The 22,345-nt window shown below is 44.2% G+C and overlaps 1 protein-coding gene across 6 annotated transcripts in view; it reads left to right on the top strand.

Moving 5' to 3' along the window:
- Positions 1-4,724: 4,724 nt before the first annotated feature.
- Positions 4,725-22,345, top strand: part of SLC4A10 (solute carrier family 4 member 10) — a 160,378-nt gene continuing 142,757 nt past the window's right edge. For 2 of the 6 annotated variants that reach the window (XM_082197627.1, XM_082197631.1), the window contains exon 1: positions 4,725-5,129. In XM_082197627.1, coding sequence (XP_082053753.1) covers positions 5,082-5,129 — 48 coding nt within the window. In that variant the 5' untranslated portion in view covers positions 4,725-5,081. The remainder of the gene's footprint in view (positions 5,130-22,345) is intronic. The other 4 variants (XM_082197628.1, XM_082197632.1, XM_082197630.1 and 1 more) reach the window with 3 other exon arrangements.

A 22,345-nucleotide genomic window follows, 5' to 3' on the forward strand; every position in this document is an offset into this window, starting at 1 on the left:
GAAGCAGGCTGTTGCCTAGGAAAGCTCATTTTGTAATAAAAATCTTATTAAAAATTAGTCTCAAGGTGCCGTCAAACCCATTTATGACAGAAAACGAACATGGTTTTCACATTATGTTATGGTAATAGTTTCAGACTTACATAGGTTGCACAGCTTTTTGGCTTTACAGATACTTATGTTGATTGCATATGTTCAGCATGATGTTCATATTTACCACTTCAAACCATTTTATTTTAAAAATAAGGTGGCATACAATTTGAATCCTACAAAAGCCACAAAGAAAGAACAGGAAACAAAGAGGGTCACACTAAACTCTGGTGGGATAATTCCTAGAGAGTATAGGCAATAAAAGTGTTTGTGATTTGAGGACCCACCACCCGCTTGAGGATAAGAAAGACACATGGATGCAGTATATTAGGTTAATGAGCTAATAAAGGCCACAACTTTATTGATTACAGCATGTGAGAGCTATTGGCTTAGGCATTGGAAAAAACAACAGAGCTTGACTCCATCCCCTCAGGAAGGGGTGAGTCTAACAAGGGTTAACCACCAGTAGGAGGAGCCTGTTGATGCAAATACAACTGAAAGCTCCCCCTGATGTCACCAGGGGTCATGCCATGGCCCTAGCCACCAGCAAGGGCGCTGGACAGGATCCACGACCGCTGGATTCCTCTAATGGAATACCCATAAAGTGGAGGGGTAGGCGATGGCCACATCCTGCCCTCCAATAGACAAACATATTCCAGTGCCTAACTGCCAATACCTAAAAGTTGTGATGATTTGCTACGTGGTAGGCAAAAAACCAAGTGGCTGGTGCCAATTTGCCAGTTGGATAAAAAGTCCTACCAGGCCCCTTGGACAACCAAGGAGACCAACCACAGGTCCACAGCAAGGTCAAGAACAAAGCAATGAACTAAAGGGAGGGTGGGTGATCTGTCAAAACTCAGCAGCACAATGAGGGAGAAGAGCTGCTGCGGCCGCATTTGAGTGGCTAAACCCCGCCCCTGAGCCTCCCCCCGATTGGTTGACTGCCAGGGGGCGTGGTGCGGCAGCAGGGACAGCTGTGCAGGGGCTGGAACACCCCCTGCCAAACGTGGGAAATGGCTCCCACTCACAACTCCTCCCCTCTGGAAGGAGGAGAGGCTTTAACAGTGTAATTCTAAACCTACTCAGAAAGCATTTTCAATGAGTTCAATGGGACTTACTTCTAGGTTATAGGATTGAATCACAAATTGCCTTGCTTTTGAAAAACAGGAAATACCAATATTTCTTATGAATAGGAAAATTGGTGGTGATAGGGGCTCTGGAAAATGGAATATAGCTATGGTTGCCTGTTTAAATTTCTTTTTTTGTATCAGAGCTGATTAAGGATGCTTCCAGCAGAACACAGTGGGAGTGAAAATAGAAGAGCAATGTGAGGGATGCAATCTGAGCATAACCACTGGATCGCTTCGTTCCTGTCTGTACATCATGTTATGTTCATTGCCTGATGACTGGAACTGATCGAACACCACAGACAGAGGCTTCATGGTACCAGGAAAAGCAGGGAAAGACTGCAGCTGAGTGCTGAAATCCTGGATTTGCAGATATGAAGAACAGGCAGCCCTGTTTAGGGAAGTGTTTAAATGACTGATGTTTTAATGTATTTTTAATCTCCTGTTGGAAGCCGCCCAGAGTGGCTGGAGAAACCCAGCCAGATGGGTGGGGTATAAGTTGTTGTTGTTGTTGTTGTTGTTGTTGTTGTTGTTGTTGTTAATCAATTCATGCAGCATGATCCTATGCAATCAGAAGCAAGTCTCATGGAATTCAACAGGCTGTTTTTCATTCCCTCCCCTCATTCATATATTTATTTATTTTCATTTCCAAAATTACAGGAGAAATTTCTGATGTAGTCGTAATAATAATCCATAAGAATTCAGATGTAAGCCATAATGATCCCTGCAATAACAACCTGTCACATTCATCACATTCTAATCATTCCTAAATATTACAACATATGCCTTTAACTAGAAATAGACAAGCATACTATTAAGTTTATGTTTAGGATTACAGCCTTAATATTATTTTCCTAGTTGTAAGTGTCCCATTTGATGTAATTATCATTGGGCCTTTGTGAGGTATATCAACTTGAATTTTGCACTACTATAGGTACTTTCTGATTGTTTAGTAGCACAATGTAAAGCACACACATTATTTCAATCTACATGTAAACCATTAGAAAAATAGGCATTGTTTTAAAGGATCCGTTTCTTGGGTGTATATTCAGCTATGGGAAAGAGTGTTTCCTTTAAAATATTTAACAAGCCGTGCCTTGGAAACGGCTGAAGATGTTGAAGATGTGGGCTGCCCTGCCAAGTCCAGAGAATGGCATTCTCCCAAAATGGTGTCAGCCCCCCCCCCCAGGTGTGTCCAGAATCATGGCTGTGTAGCTCCTGCTCTATGCTGAAGACCTACCTCTTTACCCTGGCCATTGACAGCTGAGAGACAGAGAGAGATTTTAGGACCCACCCTGTTCTTTTTGTAAATTGTTTTAACGGATTTTAACATTGCACTCTTACATTGCTGAAACTCGCCCTGGGATCTTGTGGTGAAAGATGGGTAACAGAGGGACCCCTGACCATTAGGTCCAGTCGTGACCGACTCTGGGGTTGCGGTGCTCATCTCGCTTTACTGGCCGAGGGAGCTGGCATACAGCTTCCGGGTCATGTGGCCAGCATGACTATGCCGCTTCTGGCGAACCAGAGCAGCGCACAGAAACGCTGTTTACCTTCCCGCCAGAGTGGTACCTATTTATCTACTTGCACTTTGACGTTTTCTCGAACTGCTAATAAATACATAACAACTTCTTCCTCTTTTTCGTCCTCTTCTTCTTCATTAGATTTATATATCTACCTTCATCATAAGATCTCAGAGTAAAATACAGGATAAAAACAAGTAAATAAGTAAACAAAACAGCAAAACAATATTGAAAATGGTAACTAGGCTTTGGGAAGAAATAGGGAGGACTCTAGGACCCTGTCAGAGCCTCATGGCACCATTTTATGGTCTGCCTCAGGTGTTAAAATGTCTTGGGCCGGCCCTCAGAGGAGTACAATAATATGTGGAGGGCTACAAGTTCCACATCCCTGCTTTACAGGCTGACTGGCCTTTCAAGCTTCCAAACACTTGCTGTTACAAAGGAAATTCAAGTGAGAAAAATTAAAGATGGAGTAGACTTATCCTAACCTTTATCCCCAAAAATGTTGGAGTCACTTGATTTGGTGCAAAGTGTGTGCTGCTCTTTGTTATGGTACATTTTCTGGGTCTGAATCTGGAATCTTGCAGTTTTGGCAACAATAGCATGTGTTGTGCCTTGAAATATAATTGCGTCACAAAATGAGTGACAGATGGGGAAATTTGAGAACAGAGATAGGAGAGGAATCTTGCTGGGTTTTGACTTTCCTAAACCAGTGGTTCCCAACCTTCTTGGTACGCTGACCTACAACTCCAAATTTACTTGTGACCGAAGGTCAGCGGTTCGAATCCCCGCGACAGGGTGAGCTCCCGTTGCTCGGTCCCTGCTCCTGCCAACCTAGCAACTCGAAAGCATGTCAAAGTGCAAGTAGATAAATAGGTACCACTACGGCGGGAAGGTAAATGGCATTTCCGTGCGCTGCTCTGGTTCACCATAAGTGGCTTAGTCATGCTGGCCACATGACCCGGAAGCTGTACGCCGACTCCCTCAGCCAATAAAGCGAGATGAGCGCCGCAACCCCAGAGTCGGCCACGACTGGACCTAATGGTCAGGGGTCCCTTTACCTTTTACATCCATTCATTGCCTCATGAATTTGGCACCTTTTGGCACCTTTTGGTTTCATGCATTGTAATGGCAGGTTTGTCTATTTTATAACCATGACTTAGCACCACCCAAGCACAATTGTAAAGCCTAGGACCCACTTTCACAGCCTTCATGAATCACACGTTGGGAAACACTGTCTTAGACCACTTGGCTACCCCCCCCCCCAATGTGGATGGATACACTTTCCTTCCTCCATGGGCCTAAAGTGGCAAAATCTGAAGACTGCTATGGATCAAATCTGGCAGGTTCCTTCAATGCTCCTGTTTTTACATCAGGATAAATTTGGGAACTTTTGGGCTATGGAAGATTGTTTCTTTGACGTGGGTTAGAACTGCGTTTCAAACCTTCTGGATGCAATGTGTTGTGCAGTGTGGTGGTTAGAGTGTCAAACTAGGACCTTGGGCAAGTCACTGCTTCTCAGCACATCCTACCTCACAGGGTTGTTATGGGGAATTAAATGGGATGGGGGGAGAACCATGTACGCCCCCTTGAGCAAAATGGAGAGAAGCAGTGCTTGACTTAGGACACCAAGCTAAGGGGGTGCAAAATTGAAAAGATCTAAAATTGAGAAGATCCATTTAGGGCGTCAAAGTTTGGCCTCGCTCAGTGCACCAGCAAGATGGGTTATAAATGCAACAAATCCATAAATAATTTCAGGGGTGCCAACTTGAATAAAATATTTGAGTGGCAGGTTAGCCCCCCTTCCAATGACAGGGAACACCCACACCATTTGATCACATGATGGGGCGCACCCACACCATTTGAGTGGCAATGCCCATCAAATTTGTGTGTGTGTGTGTAAATGCTGCAATTATAGTCCTCGACTTGGGCTGAATTGGGCGGGGTGGGGGAAGAGACATTCCTCCTCCTCTACTCCTCCACCTCCACCTCCAGGATCCCGGAAGCCGGTCTCTCCACTTTTTACCTTTCTCCGTCCTGCAATCTGGGTTCCCACCGGCAGCCCTGGAGGCAGCCGCCGCCTCTCCGGGTGTGAGTGGGAGCCATGTGACTCGCCGGTGAGTCGGGGCGTGCGGCTGCCTCCTGCTTCAGAGCTACCTGATCCGAATACTAAGCAGAGAGAGGCGAGCGAGCGAGCGGCGCTGCCTCTGGTTGTGCCAGAGACACGCCGAAGGAAAGAGCAGCAGCAGCAGCAGCCGCGGGCGCCACTGCAGAGAGCGAGCGAGAGAGCGAGGCGGCGAGGGCGCGCGCGCGAGAGAGGTGCCCGTTCCCAAGAGCGCAGAAGATGGAGATTAAAGACCAAGGGGCGCAAATGGAGCCGCTGCTGCCCACGGTAAGGAGCTGCGGATTGCGGAAGGCGATGGAGGGAGGGTTGCGGGGACGGCGGTGCCGCAAACGCCAGCCGTCGCAACTGCGCGTGGATGATGCTCTACAGGCCGGCGACGCGGAGTTGGAGAGCCCTCTACTCGCCACGGCTGGGGACGGCGGGGGGGGGGACCCCGCGCTGGGCCCAGGCTGCGCCCGCAATGCTCTTCTTTGCTGCCTTCCAAGAGGAGAGAGGGGAAAGGGGAGAGGGAGGCCTACGGAGGTCGGAGAGGGGGGCGATCCTTTGGCCGGGTAAGGCGAGGAGTTGGTTGCATCCTGTAAGGAAGCTGCGGGTCCATGACTGCTTTCTCTCTCCCACACCTGTGATGTGGGCCGTTCCCCCTGCTCTCGCTCTCGCGCACAGGTTGGAGACAGCGGTGGTGGTGATGAGTCTCTCATTCTCTGCCTCTGGCACACTGGTTGCCTCATGAGAGTCCTGCAAGGCACGCGCAGGGGCGCACACAGGCAGTCTTCAGAGAATTTCTGTGTGCGTGTTCTCCCTCTCCTCTCTTGGCTTTCTTCTCTTTCTTTCTCTCTCTTTCTCTCTCTCTCTCTCTCTCTCTGGGTTTCTTCTCTCAGTCTCTCTCTCTCTCTCTCTCTCTCTCTCTCTCTCAGACACACACCCCACACAGATTGCCAGTGTGGTGCTCCCTCACTCACCAAGACTGGCTGTTGAGGTTCTCTTGCTCTCACACAGGTGTACATCTTAGGTTGAGTTTGCTGCTGGGGTTTTGATTCTCTCAGGCACAGGCCATCTGTTGAGGGGCTCTCTCCTGCACACCTGCATAGACTGGGGTTCCATCTCTCTTCCTCTCTCTCTCTCTCTCACACACACACAGCTGTGTGGTGGGGGATTCTCATGGTCAAGCACACAGTCTGGCTGGCTGGCTGGCTAACCATTGGGGTTCGTTCTCTTTAGCACACATGCATGGGCTGGCTGCTGGGGTTGTCTCTCTCTCACCCACCCACCCACACCCACCACACACATGGATTAGCTCATGGGTTTCTGCTCCCCTCAGTCACACATACAGACACACAAGCAGAGCAGCTGTTGAGATGGTTGCTTGCCTCTCTTGCATACATACAAGATTCCTCTTTCTCTCTCTCATCCCTTGTGGGTGAAGGTTTCGTTCTTATAAGTTATGTAGAACTTTAAATTGAGGTATGTCCCTTTTTCTATAGGCATAGGCATATCTGTATAATTAGAGAGGAAGTCTCCTGTAGTAACACCTGAACATTATCAAATCAATATGATTTAGCCCCCACAGTATGGAAAAATGGCATAGACGAGTAAGGATTATAAGGTATCCAACAACATTAAAAGTGCAGACCCATTTTTCTGACTCCTTTTGCACACCTATAACATACATTCAGTTCTCCTTTCCCCCCAGTTTAAATTCTCTCTTTAGAAAATGCAAGGTTATTACACTTTATTACTCTTCATGATTTGATGGGGGGGGGGAAGGGCTATATATTGAATAAAGATATCAGATGGTAAAGTTCTCACATGAAAGACAATTTACATACATTTATTTAAGGGCAAGTTATTTCACACATGCTCACTGCAAGACGTTGTTTCCTGCATGGACCCTCTTCCCTAAAGAAAAATGGTTGCTGCCAGGCTGCTAAGGCTTGTGGAAGATAGTAGGTGGAAGAGGGAAGGGGGTGACTGCATCTGTGTATGAGTCAGTGTGTGAGAGAGAGGGAGAGAGAATTCACATTAATTATTGTATATCCCTATCTGTAGGATGTGCAGATGTTTTCTACAGGTTTAATTCTTTGACCATGTACTTCATATGATGACCTCAACTGTAGACTTCAACTGTAGTCAAATGACTTACTTCTGCAAGTGACCCGCTCTCTGTTTTGAGATCTCTGCTGTATTAACTTGATTTGCAGCCTTTGATGATAACAGATGGCTACATTCAACAGTTGTCACCAAGCCACACCATTGCAGCTTTCTCTTAACTTTTCCTTGGGGCAATATGGGAAGAACAGTGACAGATTACATGGTTTGCTGTGCTCACTGTTTGAACCAGCGGGCAAACCAGGAGATAAAACCAGAGACAACATGGGGGTGGTAGTAAAAATGGCCTGCCGTACAGGACTAATGAAAAGATTACCGAGATAAATGCATGCAAAGTGCTTTTAAAACTTTCAAGTGCAGCATGAATGTTGACAGTTATAGAGTGGCAGCACAGTAACATCACCCAAGGAGGTGATGCAATTCAGTGAAATTCCTTTTAAAAAAATTAGACAGCCATGGGATCAAAGCCCTCCAGTGTAACAGAAAAATCGAGGCATTTACAAAGGAGTTCATATGCCGTGAAACATGAAAGTTGTAAGTTAAAGCATCTGTGTTTGCTGCTTATATCAGGGACAGGGAACCTGCGGCTCTCCAGATGTGGTTGTACTGCTGCTCTCATCATGCAACTAAACAACATCTGGAGGGTCACAGCTTCCCCATCCTTGATTCACAGGATGCAGAAAGTATATGTTGTGCTCCCTTACAAGTTAGCTTCTAGAGCCCACACTCCCCTTTTTGACTGAGGTGGCAGTGGAGGTGGGTGGCTCAGAAAGTGATCAGAGCAAGTGCCGGCTTCATCATGAGACCATGAAGTCAGCAGGAGAAAGGAGGAGGCAAGCAAGCCACCCGTTTGTGAGTAAACACGCAGAGGCCTCTGCAACAGATTGACCCTCCTCTAAATGAATGAAAGAAATATCTAGGATTTGCAAAGATTTCCCAACCTGGGGGTTGACAAACCAATGACATGTGTGGGTACAGGGAGGCTAAAAAAGCACAACACAAGCAGCCATAGGAACCATTGGGACATGGTGCAAATGTTAAGGGGGCTGCCCTACCGTTTCCATGCTTTCAGGGCATGAGTGAGTTTGTAAATTTCTAAACATTGGTTTTTTGATCCTAGAATGGAGTAACTGTATGACAAGGGATCGCTGGCATCCCTGGGCCTTTCACATCCACTCCAGAATTCATGAAAAGCAGTGGTTAGGATGATGATTCTCAGCTAGAGGTAGACAACTGGGAACCAAGGATGGTCGCAGAGATGTTTTCATCAGGTTCCCAGCATATCCCCAGAACATCCCCTTTGTTGTTAGTCATTTTCAGCAAGGTGAGCCAAGACCACAAGCAAAGGAGTCTGTAAGCTGCTTGTCTCCTCAGTGTGAACAGCTCTGGTGAGAGTGCAAACTTTTAAGCGATTTAAGGCCCTTAAAGTGAAAGCGCCTTGCACTTTGTACATAAGGAGTGAAGTTAGTGTCTTAAGTGAGTGTGCTGCATTGTAAGACAAGAACTCTGCTAAAGCCTCTTTTACTGTTCACGCTGGAGAAGAAAGCATTGGAGTCCTTTGCCTCTGCCATCATAGAATGGAGACAGTTGGCAACAAAAACAATTTTTGCCTTTCATTGTTCAATTTAAAATATATCCCGCCCGCCACAGTGGCAAGCCAGCAGATATAAACACACCACTATCTCAAGTTGGCTGGAGGTGATTTGTATTAATCCCCACACCTTACTTTTTTACTTGAAATGACCCATTAACATTTCGTGGCTGTATCCTGTCAGGCAAAAGCTCCATAGCAACCCTTTCAAGTGCTTGCTGTTCATACCTGGAAGGAGGTTTCAAAATACCCATTGCTGCGCTATGGTCAGTATTGTGCTCTCATGCAGATAACTTGCTTGGAGAATCCTTAATGCAAGATGTTTTCTTTCTTTCTTTTAACAGCCAGTGTGGTGCAGTGATTAGAGTGTCAGACTAGGACAGGGGTAGGCAAAGTAAGGCCCAGGGGCCGGATGCGGCCCAATCGCCTTCTCAATCTGGCCTGCGGACGGTCTGGGAATCAGCGTGTTTTTACATGAGTAGAATGTGTCCTTTTATTTAAAATGCATCTCTAGGTTATTTGTGGGGCATAGGAATTCGTTCATTATTCCCCCCCCCCAAAAAAAAATAGTCTGGCTCACCACATGGTCTGAGGGACAGTGGACCGGCCCACAGCTGAAAAAACTTGCTGAACCCTAGACTAGGACCTGGAAAGCCAGGGTTCAAATCCCTACTGGGTCATGAAACTCAGTGGGTTACCTTGGGCCAGTCACTGCCTCTCAGCCTAACTTACCTCATAGGTAGTGGGGATTAATTGAGGAGAGGGAGAACCATATACACAGCCTTGCGCTCTTGTGGTGGGGGAAGGGGAGGCGGGACATACAACATACTAAATAAATATATAATAAGATTTCTGGGGCCTATGATCTCATTGCAAATACGTCCAAATTAAATTTTACAAAGCAGTAAGAACCTCTGGGGGACGCGGGTGGCGCTGTGGGTTAAACCACAGAGCCTAGGGCTTGCTGATCAGAAGGTCAGCAGTTCGAATCCCTGCGACCGGGTGAGCTCCTATTGCTCGGTCCCTGCTCCTGCCAACCTAGCAGTTCAAAAGCACGTCAAAGTGCAAGTAGATAAATAGGTACTGCTCCGGCGGGAAGGTAAACGGCGTTTCCGTGTGCTGCTCTGGTTCGCCAGAAGCGGCTTAGTCATGCTGGCCACATGACCCAGAAGCTGTATGCCGGCTCCCTCAGCCAATAAAGCGAGATGAGCGCCGCAACCCCAGAGTCGGCCACGACTGGACCTAATGGTCAGGGGTCCTTTTACCTTTAAGAGCGCTCTGGAGATCATGAGTAAGCTTAGTAGTCAAGGAAAGGACCTCTTGTGAATCTTGAATGGGCTAAGTTGCAGGAAGCAAAGAGTAGGAATAAATGGACCGTTCTACAAAGGGTTGTTTTTGGGACCTGTGCTTTTTAACACTTTCATAAACAAGATGAGTTTGGAGTGAACAGTGAGGTGGTTCTTCTGATGATGCTCAAAAGTCCACACTTGACACCTTCCACACTCCTCTTGTTGCTGCATTAGAAAGGAAGCAAAGCAGAGGTTGATTTGTCATTAAGTTTAAATCTGGGCTTATGGTTTGTTTGCCCCCCCCCCCCAAGTAATGCATTGTCAATTCAGAAGAAACCTTGGGACTTTTGAGTGGCTGGTTTATGCTAAACCATAGTCTTAACTATGGTTTAACATGACACCTAAATCAGACCAGACAATTTTCGAATACATAAAATTGGTGACCTAGTAGCAGATAGGTACGTACATACCTATAAATTTTCTTACATACACATTTTACGTATCTGCGGTATTTTTTGTTCCCAGTGTATGAGATATTTTTGCAATTGTGGTTGCACCAATTTACACACACATGGACTCAATAATATGTTAATAAACATGTATTCTGCTTTTTTTGTTACATAAATATCCAAAGCAGCTAACAAAATACATAAAAATCCAAAATCAGCAAAGTATCACATCATAACAAAACATGACCGCAAAAATTACCAGAGACAATCCGGCACATGATTCTTTCTTCCCTCTTACCTACAAAGCAATGACAGATCATATTCCATTTTGAATCAATTTTCCCCTGATCATGAGATGATGAAAGGCAAGGAGCAGAGGGGACGAAAAGGGGTTTTTCAAGAGAGAGAGAGTTGCAGAGGCTAAGTAAAAAAAGAAAGAAAATGTCTTGTCCTGTGTACCTGCCTGCTTCCATCTTAGGGATTTAAGAAGATCCATACTGGATTAGTTCAAAGATCTATATAGTCTCAAATCAAGTTTCCCACAGTGACCAACCAGAGGCCTATGGAAAAACCACAAGCAGGACATAAGGACAGTAGCCGTCTCCTTCTTGTAACCCCCAGCAACGGGTACTCAGGATCATTTTTTCCCTTGATTCCAGAGATATATTTATATATTATTCATTCAAGAGTCCCTTCATTCAAGAGTCCCATGGAGTCAAATTGATCACAGTTAATAACAGAACTTTTAAACAAACCAAACAGCATCAGAAAATTAATAATCACAAATAAAATCGACTGCGGAAGTGAAAGTCGATTACGATCGAATGGTTCCCCTTATAGTCCATTCATTTGTTTAATCCCCTTTTCAAACAACCCAGAGCTCAGAAACTGCTCGTGCTAATGAAATTCCTTGTTGCAGAACGCGCCTAGAACAATGGGAGTTTCGAACACTGGCTCTAAACTTTTATTTGTCCAAATAAACCAAGATCAAACTGTGATTTCTGTGCCTGGCTTGTTTGGATAACTGCAGTCAAGGTCCTCAAGATGTGCACTCCAGCACTAGAGAGGCTGGTCACACAGATCTTAAAGCTCTTTGAAGAACTATTTCTTTTGAAGGAACACAACATCTAGAAAATGGCAGGGCATTAATTCTTGTTAGAGGATCAAATGCTCTTGCAGTGGGAAGAAAAAACTACACAAGGTGAGTCAGTGGGCTGCAAGCAGTTTCCCCCTTCGCTCACTAATTATGAAGAGCATATTCCCCCTTAGTGATATTATGGCATCTAAGGGAAATAACAGGAAGACTGAAGCTCCTGTAACTTGAAGTGCATCTGCCAAGAATTTGCAGACACCAGCCTCTTCCCCTAGCTGGTGCAGCGGAGGCTGACAAAGATACTAATGCTATGTTGATTCTTAAAGCAATTAAAGCCACAGGAGTCTATTGAAGACTCTGTTGATCATCTTCAAGACTGTTGAAAAAATTGCTCTTCAACTCAGAAGATCTAACTTGAGGACACCGCTGCAGCTCATAAGGCAGCACTACAAAAGCCTAACATTTTTGTTAGGCTAACTAATGGTTAGAACAAGGGTCGGCAACCTTTTTCAGCCGTGGGCCGGTCCACCGTCCCTCAGACCATGTGGTGGGCCAGACTATATTTTGAAAAAAATATATATGAATGAATTCCTATGCCCCACAAATAACCCAGAGAAATGCCTTTTAAATAAAAGGACACATTCTACTCATGTAGAAATATGCTGATTCCCGGACCATCCGTGGGCCGGATTGAGAAGGCGATTGGGCCGCATCTGGCCCTGGGTCTTAGGTTGCCTACTCCTGGGTTAGAATAAGAGAACTTGAAAGCCATCCCCTTGGATCCAATCTCAGAAACCCTGGCATCCCTGATAATATTAGTGAGCAAAGTCAGCCTGTTCACTTTATTGAGGATATTTTATGAGAGGCGCTAACATTACCGGAAGATTACTAGCTGGATATAGAGAGAGCTCATTGTGTGTAAGCTCCCTCTCTGTGACCCACTTCATTGGGAATATTTTGAGTTTAAAGGGTTTACGCTAGAGCATTCTGGAGAGAAGGGGAAACTTCAATGAGGGAAGAGAACAGCACCATATCTTACACAAAACAGACGTCCCACCAGCAGAAAACTTTCCACAGAATACGCCTACTTCCGAAAGAGAAAAATATTATTTATTTTGTAAACTTTCTTGCATTTTATGTGGGTTATCAACAGCATTCAACTTACAAGGCAGGAGACCCTGACAAACCTCTTCCTGGAATAAATCCAGTTCTGGCCTTCTCAACAAGTGCACAGTGAGACACTTGAGTATTCCCAGGTAATTTCTTCTGCTCTGTCTCTGCTGGATTTTAGACATCAGAACTGTCTATAGCTTAGCTTTGTTGCTATGGTGTAGCTGGAGTGAAATTTTTACTGAGAGCTCATCCTTAACTCAAAACTTTTTCATTGTGGTTTCCTTACATTCTTACCTGCTTCTTGTACTTCCACCATATGAGAAAAAGACATGTCTCCATTTTGACATTCATCCTGGACTGCTATTGTGCATATCAGGCATGCCCAAAGTCTGTTTTGGGCGCTTAATCCTGGGGTAAAACCCTAAAAAAAGCTCAACAACTTCGGTCGGCCCTTATGCATGTTCACTTCATCAAATTTATTATTTATACCCTGTCCATCTGGCTGGGTTTCCCCAGCCACTCTGGGCGGCTCCCAACAGAATATTAAAACACAATACAGCATTAAACATTAAAAACTTCTCTAAATAGGGCTGCCTTCATTGCCCTATATGTGGGTTCAGGTGTGTTCCTACAATTTTAGCAAGTATAATCAGGTGGCTAATGGGAGGAGAGCACTGAGGAGGACCTTTGGGTTGTACTACCATCTAGAGCTGTAAGTTTTAGCGGTGGTTGTTTCCTTAGTCCTTTTTTTTTGCTCCGCTTTCCTTTTTGTCTTTCAGGTTCTTAGAGCCTTATCAAGTTCCATCAGTATATACAACATACTTGTTGTACTTGTTTGTTCAGCATGGAGTTTTTGCTCCAGATGTTTGTATTATAAAGTTGTTGTGGTTTTCAGCACTGCAATATGGAGGCCTGGAAAAGTGTCCTTGGGGCATACCTACAAATAGGTTGGTTTGTTGTTGTTTTAGTTATGATTTATGTGGATTTTCATAAGCTGGGATATTCTTGGGCTTCAGAAAATATAACAATACTGCTTCTCCCCCCCCCCAAAAAAAAACAAAAACAAAAAACCACACACAAACAAACACATACACATGCATACATACGATGGCGTTAAATTTTATTACAGTGGTACCTCAGGTTAATTCGTTCTGGAGGTCCGTTCTTAACCTGAAACTGTTCTTAACTTGAGGTACCACTTTAGCTAAGGGGGCCTCCTGCTGCCACTGCGCCGCCGGAGCACAATTTTTGTTTTCATCCTGAAGCAAAGTTCTTAACCCGAGGTACTATTTCTGGGATAGTGGAGTCTGTACCTGAAGTGTCTGTAACCTGAAGCATCTGTAACCTGAGGTACCACTGTACATGGAATTGTAAGGGCTTGGCCTCTTGTAACTAAAGAAAACAGGTGCTTTCTAAACTTAAAAATCTCAAAGCTGATGTAGCAAGAGGCACATGTGTTTGTGGATGATAAAAGATACACCTTGTGAAGACTGAGTATTGGAAATCTGTGCTGGTGATTCTATGGGTGCAAGAGTGCCAACTTGAATAAAATATTGGAGGTGGGGCAAGTAAACCCCACCCCAGATAACTGACCACAAGACGTGGTGCACACACTATTTGAATGGCAATGCCCATCAACTTAGAGGGGGCCTGGCCCCCTCAAATATTTTATTGGGGTGGGCAAAGGGACCTTGGCCTCTACAAGTTGGCTTCTATGTAAAGGTGTGGCCATAGTTACGCATAAAATGCGCCTCCTGTAGTGTTACAAGCAGCAGTTGTTCCAGGTGAGTGATACCTTATTTTGTTGGCAAAGACCTTGGATATGATAACTGGTATAGTGAATGTTAATGGTCCGAATTTGGACTCTGTTTCAAGAGTGATTGAGATACTTGTGTGATATGACTTATGAGCATCTGGTAATTGAGAGAGATTATAACGATGTTCTTGACCCAGTTTTGAACAGGGACACTTCATAAAATCCAGTCTTCAGTAAGGTCAATGTTAAAGGCATATATGTCTGAATTTGGATTGACGGTTGTTTGGCATATGTTACACCCAACAGAATGTGACTTTTATTTATCAGTGCATGAAGGTTGTTTTCTGTTAAGATTACTTTTGGTTTCTTCTTCCTTACTTCAATATGTAGTCACATGTCATATTGATACAATTGCTATTGTGGATCATCTCCAGTATCTCTTGCTGTGCAGTTAACTGATGTGGCAAGAACATCTGGCTCTTGGCGTTCAAATGTGGTGTTGTTCTGGAGTGTCTCAAGGAGTTAGGAGTCGAGGGTGCTACTTATAGCATGGGTAGGCAACCTAAGGCCTGGGGGCCAGATCTGGCCCAATCTAAATCTGGCCTGTGGACGGTCCAGGAATCAGCATGTTTTTACATGAGTAGAATGTGCCCTTTTATTTAAAATGCATCTCTGGATTATTTGTGGGGCATAGGAATTTGTTCATTCCCCACCCCAAAATATAGTCTGTCCCCCCACATGGTCTGAGGGACAGTGGAGCATCCCCCTGCTGAAAAAGTTTGCTAACCCCTGACTTATAGGGTCTCTGCCAGAACATAGGACTAGGAGATTGTAGCTCTGCTGCACTGCTTTTGTGCTGTAAAGGTAAAGGTAAAGGTAAAGGGACAGGGACCCCTGACCATTAGGTCCAGTCGTGACCGACTCTGGGGTTGCGGCGCTCATCTCACTTTATTGGCCGAGGGAGCCGGCGTACAGCTTCCGGGTCATGTGGCCAGCAACCAGAGCAGCACACGGAAACGCCGTTTACCTTCCCGCCGGAGTGGTACCTATCTACTTACTTGCACTTGACTTGCTTTCAAACTGCTAGGTTGGCAGGAGCTGGGACCTGAGCAATGGGAGCTCGCCCCATCCTGGGGATTTGAACCGCCGTCCTTCTGATCGGCAAGCCCTAGGCTCCAAAGGTCTCGTCTGTCTCCTGTGCTATTTAACACCTGTCTGAAACTGCTGGGAACTGTCATCCAGGGATTTGGAGCATCATTTCATCAGTATGCTAATGATATGCAGAATCAGGAGATGCTGTGAAGACAGGTGTCTGAAGGCAATGATGGACTGGATGGGGGCCAATAAACTGAAGCTGAATCCTGATAAGATGGAAATGCTGTGGGTGGGTGGTTCCCATGTCTGGGAATTAGGTGTATGACCTACTCTGGGAGAGGCTGCAGCTCCCTGACAGATCAGTTTTGTAGTTTTATAAGGCAGGGTGGCCAATGTGGTGTCCTCCAGATGTTGGTGGACTCCAACTCCCATATTCTCTGACCATTAGTAATAATATGAATCAGATCAATGCCTCACCCAGTCCAACACCCAGTTTGCCACAATGGCTGCTGTTGTTCCCCTGCCGTTGCTAGTAAGTGGCATCCAGCCTCCGAACATGGGAGTCTTCCATCATGACTTTAGTCACAAATACCTTTGAAAGCCATCTAAGATGTAGGTGCAGTTGCTGTCACAACATCATGCAGCCTCCATCAATTTATTATGCACTGTGTGAAGCAGCACCTTCCTTTGTCTGTTTTCAATCTTCTCCTGCCCATCAGTTTAATTAAATATCCCCAGATTTAGGCTTATTAGAAAAAGAGACAAGCTTCTCTAGGCCCTCAGTCTCTTCATATGCCGGTGATGTGCCAACAGTAGGGTGCTGCTGAGCTTACAATATTTGGAATTAATTCCTGTAAAAAGAACCTGCAGCGTCGCAAGTCTTAACCAAGAGAAATAACAGGAACGAATGCCCTGTATGAAATTTCACGATGCAAGTCAAATTTGGTCATATTTTCATTTTGATTTGAATACTTATCCAGTATATCTGGGTATAAATTACAGGTTCTTTTTGCAGTTATCTGATTCTCCTTCCCCACTTTCCTGCTTAGTTTTCTTGAATACCTGTTTTGTTCAGTTAGACTAATGAAATAAAAAATTAGAAACAGCTGGGGGGAGGCGGGGTAGAGGGAAGGAGAGGGAGAAAGAAGTTGTATTTCAAAGTGGCTTTTGTCTTTTTAATCATTTCAGTTCTTAAGATCAGGAAATGACCTCAGAGTGATTTATGTTCAGTGGGGAAGGCATCCTAGTCATATGATCTTAAATAAGTAACCATTATTTTTGGCTGAAATTTGTCTGTTTGGAAAAGTGTTTTGAGCATGTAATAATATTGATAATTCTCAAATATAATCATGGCCTATCTTGTTGGAATAATAAAGCACAAGATTGAATTAAATTATACTCTTTATTTGGAGACACATAGAAGATGCAATATAGGACAATGTGATTAAATATAGTCAACTTTGTTCTGGCAAGATCCATTTATAATGTGGAAGAATTGGAATATTAATGTAATATTTTCCTTCTTCTTATCTGTATTCACAAAGAGCAGAATAATAATTGTAGAAGTGCCAGATTGGCTCTGCCAGTGTGTTTGCACTGCACTGACAGCACCACCACTCCTGTTCTCTGTCTCGCCATTCCAGTGAGCGGCAATGACTCATTTGCCAGCAGGTCAGTTAAGTGCCTCCACTCCACAGCTGTCCACGACTGTTTAAGCCTGATGGCTTTAGTTCTTGGCCAAAGAAATAGTTTGGGGCTTAGCTTTCGTCAACCCATTCAGAATAATAATAATAAAATAGCAAGGGAAAGAATAACTTTAGACTTGTTTTTACCTAAATTTTTGCAGGCTGATTCTGCCTCTTCCTGTCTTTGACATAGCACAAGCAGAAGCAAGCCTTGCAACATGTGAGAGAGGAAAAATAAGAGCAAAGCTGAAAAGTGATTGGAGACCAGCTCCCAGCAAAGGCAAAATAATTCCCTTGCACTGGTGCTAGGCATTGTGGTCATGATCCTGTACTGCACAGCATATATTCAGAATCTTAAGAGATTATTCTCTGTGGAAGGCTTTCTTCTCTTGTATTCTCTTCTCCATGTGAAAAATGTACACTCTTATTTCAGGCACCACCCCAAACTATGGTTTTCTTATGCCGAGCACAGTTAAGAACCCACACCATGGTTTGAAGTTCCAGACGTACGGCAAGTAATCTGTAGTTTAGAGGTGCTTGTCTGCTTCCATCGGATCAGCACACAGCTTCATAAATCTGCTTCTGTCTCCATGGTGCAGCAGTCTCTGTAGGTGGAGCAGTGGCCCTAGCTAGCTTTCTGGTGGTTTGTGAATTCCAGCATGAGCTCAAACCACAGCTTGCAGAATTTGTGTTTGCAAGCCAGCTTCAAACTGTGTGGTTCAATATCCTGTTTTGCAAACTGTGGCCTGTAAATTGGCATAGCTTCAGACATGACACCAAATGATGGTTAAGGAAAGACCATAGCTCAGTGATGGCAGAGTACATGCTGTTAATGTATAAGTGTCTCAGGTTCAATTCATGACTTCTCTAGGTAAGACTGGGAATAGGCCCTGGACAGCTACTTCCAGCCAAGAACAGTTTGGAGATGGGTAAATCCTTCTGACATTGTTGGACTCTCAGTTCTTATCAGCACCAGTTAGAGATGATAAGACACAACAGCATCTGAAGTGCTACAGATTCCTTATTCCTGGAGTAGACATCACCGAGATCAATGGACCAATGGTCTAATTCAGGATAATGCTTCATGTTTGCAATTTAGCTTTATGTTTGAGTACAACAATTGCCTCAATATTCTCAGCATTGTGCAAATAGTTGTTTATGAAGCACTGGAAGAAATGCTGCCAGCAATTGCAGTTTGGGAAGTATGTTCAGAAGTCTCCAGAATGCTAATCTATGCACAGAGAGACTTAACTGCAGTAGTTTCCTTGCATAGCCAGCAAAACTTTCAGAAAACAATGCTAGGAGCAGGAGATAGGCATCACACAGGGATTTATTTTTAAGAAGAGAGTATGCCAGAAGATAAACGACAATAGGCTATGAGAGATGGATCATGACCATTAAATGATGAACAGCACCCAAACGAGCCTCTGGTTGGAGGCTGTTTAGTGCATCTCTGTATGAGTCATTGTTCTCTCCCTGCAGGCTTAAATTACTGAGTTTTTTTGGCCTGCAATGTAATTTTTTGTGGGGGGGTTTATAGCTCAAGTCTCAGAAATTTGGGAAACACTGAAGGTTGACTTAAGTAAAATGTCACACTGCTTTCAGCATCTCATTTACACCACAGTAAAGTAGTTTCGATAAATTGATGCATTCATGGTGATGGAGAATGGTCATTTGCATACTCGCCAATGGGAAAAAATGGAACCCCCTGTTTTTTCATGTGAGATTGCAGAAGCCATTTTGAGTGCTGCATTCTTGCTTTGAAAGAAACACATTTTTCAGGGCAAGATAGTGGTCCGGGTCCCGGAAGATGCACATCCCATTTTTTTTTATCTGCAAAAGTTGGATAGTATGCATTTGAGTGTGTGTGTGCACGCGTCTTCATCTTCTCGGTTTGTGATACTTTTCTTGAAGAAACAGAATAGAAAAAGGAAGAGAAAATTAGCTGCAGTTTGCATATGCGTGTACACACAAGTATGTGCATGTAGGGGAGTTTAAGCAAGATTATGATTTCACGATACCACCATAATGCTGAGATGCCACCTCAGAGTAGGGAATTAGTCAATGTGATTTCCATAGCTCTTAGCCTAAGGATGTGCCGACCTGATGGGCATTTGCAAAGTTTGTGGAATGGTCATGCAAACCAGGGGCAAATGGTTGATCAAGACTATTTTCTTTCAACATTTTCTCCTATGTCCAGTTTCTCACAGACTGAAAAAAAAATCCTGCTGGGGTGTGTAGATCCCCATCCATATGTTGCATTCATCGAGCTACTATAACATTCCTTCTTTCTGTGTGGGTCTCGGAACTAGAGTCCTTACTTGGGCTTCCATGTCTCAACTGTTCCTGCTCACACAAGAGGCAGGTAGGTTTATAAACAGCTTATCCTGATTACAAACTCACATAGCAACCTTCCTTTCCTGTAGTTAAGCTGAACAGCTCAGGCCACCTTCCACTTGCTCCAACATACACACTGAGATGGAGCAATTGAGAGCAACACCCCGTGGGACTAAACCACACCAGGAAAGTATGGGGGGGGGGAACCAGACTGTTCCATTACAGTTCCCTCGAAAATGCATCCAACCAGTTGTCATTCATTCCAGAGTCCACAGCATCTGTTAATTTGAAAGCATTATCACAAATCCTCTTGGCTACCTCACACACATTGCACTGCCATTTCATAGGGGAAGGAGAAGTCAAAAGGTGTCTGCTTTTTTATATCTAGTGTGACATGCAATAATGGTTAAGTAATAAGAAGTGTGATAGACGTACTCTTCCCACATGTGTCTATTCCTTCTATCTGGTGAGGAATTTTTAGGTGTTTCCTTCATATCAGCTGTGCAGTAGCAGCCTCTCTGACAAGACTGATCATTGTAATCTTCTGCGTGCTTATTTGTTCAGTAGAATTCACTTCTGAGTAAACACGCATAGGATTGCACAGTAAATGCATCTTTTAAACATGGTTGAGTGTATGCAGTCTGCTGCACCCATTGTCAATACTGTGAGCCGTATGCAGCCAAACAATGGAGCTATGAATGTATGTCCTAGGATTGCTTCTAGAGTCAGGACTGTTGGTGCAGATCCCACAGGAGGGCTTCTGTATGCTCCTGGTCTCCATCTCCCATCAGGTCCAGCCAGCATGGCCAATAGTCAGGGACGATGGGAGTTGTAATCCAGCAACATCGGGAAGACCACAGCCCCCCATCCCTGGTTCACACAGAGCTAAGGAAGCAAGAAACATGCAAATGTAGTAGAGGGTCAATCTGGAAGGCAGAATTTATCACAGGCCAGGGTCAAAGCCAAAGAGTGCTGCCTTACAAGGAGCCTGGAGAGACGCATGTGCCGTGATTCTTGTAAAATTTAACTGAGGGAACCAGCTGGAGGGAACCAGAGCATATCTGGAGGAGAGTGGGGAGTCCACCTGTACCAAAAGAGGGTAGTTACCTGAGCAGGGATGGGGAATCTGTAACCCTCCAGATCTTGTTGTGAGACGTGAAGGCCGCTCCCTGCAAGGCCCTTTCCACCTGGCCTAGGGGGCGAGGCCCACACTCACCCAGCCCTATGGAAGAGGCTCCTCATGAGGCCGGAGAAACATCACTCGGCTATTCTTTTATTGATTTAATATGCTGTACACTGCTTTGAGGTTTTAATTAAAAAATATAAAGCGGTATAGAAATTAAAAAACTCAAAAATAAAATGATATAAATAATTTTGGATTACAACTCCCATCATCACTGATCATTGACTATTGACCATGCTGGCTGGGGCTTATGGAAGCAGCACCCAAACAAGATCTGGAGAGTCATAGATTCCCCATTGATGGGTTAGAGAATTATAATGCAATACAGTGGTACCTCAGGTTACATACGCTTCAGGCTACAGACGCTTCAGTTTACAGACTCCGCTAACCCAGAAATAGTACCTCGGGTTAAGAACTTTGCTTCAGGATGAGAACAGAAATCGTGCTCTGGCAGTGCAGCGGCAGCAGGAGGCCCCATTAGCTAAAGTGGTGCTTCAGGTTAAGAACAGTTTCAGGTTAAGAACGGAATTAAGTACTTAACCTGAGGTACCACTGTAGTTGCTCTTATCATGCTATATCTTATGTACAGTTTCTCAGCAAGGTGGTAGAGTGAGTGCTGTGAGTAAGGTGTTTTGAAACAAACCTGAAATATGTTTTGGTTGCTTTGCTTCATATTTTTCCTTCCTCTCTATACTGACCTGAGAGAACCCAGTTAGCTTTGAGTCCAACTGCAAATTCTGCCAACTTGTATGATTTCTAATTGGAACGCAATGTTTTTTTCATAAACGTTTAATTTGATCTATAAACTTTAGAAAACCACGCTGCTCTTTGGATGGCAGTGCCAACTTGCTTGTGATTTACATGTATCAGGTGCTAAATACTGTATGCAGATTCAAATTTAATAGCTGACTGTGTATAATTAGCTAAATTCATAAATACCAGATGACAGGTTCTGTACTCTTCAGTGCAAAGTTTGCATTTTTAATCAGCACTTTAGATCCAAGTTCTCCTCATGTAGGTTTGTGTAACTGTGTGAAATTTGCAAATTGTTCTGAACATTCAGTTCAGCTGTTCCCCAGCTGATGCTGTTTACTCTGGAATAGTCCTATTGAATTCAGTATGTTAAAAAAACTCATCAATTCACAAATGATATCAAGTTATAAGCAAGACACTGAAAAAAGTTCAAATCTAAGTTGTAATACAAATACTGTCAAAAGCTTTTTGTTACTTAACCTCCCATGTTTTTCTTGAGACACTTTAGTTAAATAATTGTGAGATATAATTTATTTTTCCCCTGTTTTTTGTTTTAAAGAGTTTAAAACTTTACCGGGAACTAAACTGCAATTGTTTTTGGCTAATGCCTGTGTTAGAACTTTGGCTTTTTATAAAAGGTTACATGCAATTTGATAGAATTTGTAAATTGATAGGTTGTTTTTGTCTTGTTTTTATTGCATCTTCTCTTTGTTTGTGTGTGTGTTTGAATGAGCAGACATGATCCTGCTGTGCTTTGTAATAAAGCTATTTCCCCCTCCTTCCCAAGTGCGGAGGAAACAGGATGTCCAGGGAGGTGTGCTGTCTTCCAAGTGCAAAGATTCACAATGTGACAGAGAAGTTGCCAAGTCTTATAAAACCCATTGACTGCTACCCCTTTCTTCTGATTCATGTGGGTACAAATAATACTGCCACACACAACCTTCAATGTATAGCATAGGACTGTGAGACTCTGGGCAGGGAGCTGAAGAGCCTTGGGGTACGGGTGGTCTTTTCATCACCCCTTCCTGTTTAA

The sequence above is a fragment of the Podarcis vaucheri genome (genome assembly GCF_965113315.1).
Source record: "Podarcis vaucheri genome assembly, chromosome: 1".
Taxonomy (NCBI): Eukaryota; Metazoa; Chordata; class Lepidosauria; order Squamata; family Lacertidae; genus Podarcis; species Podarcis vaucheri.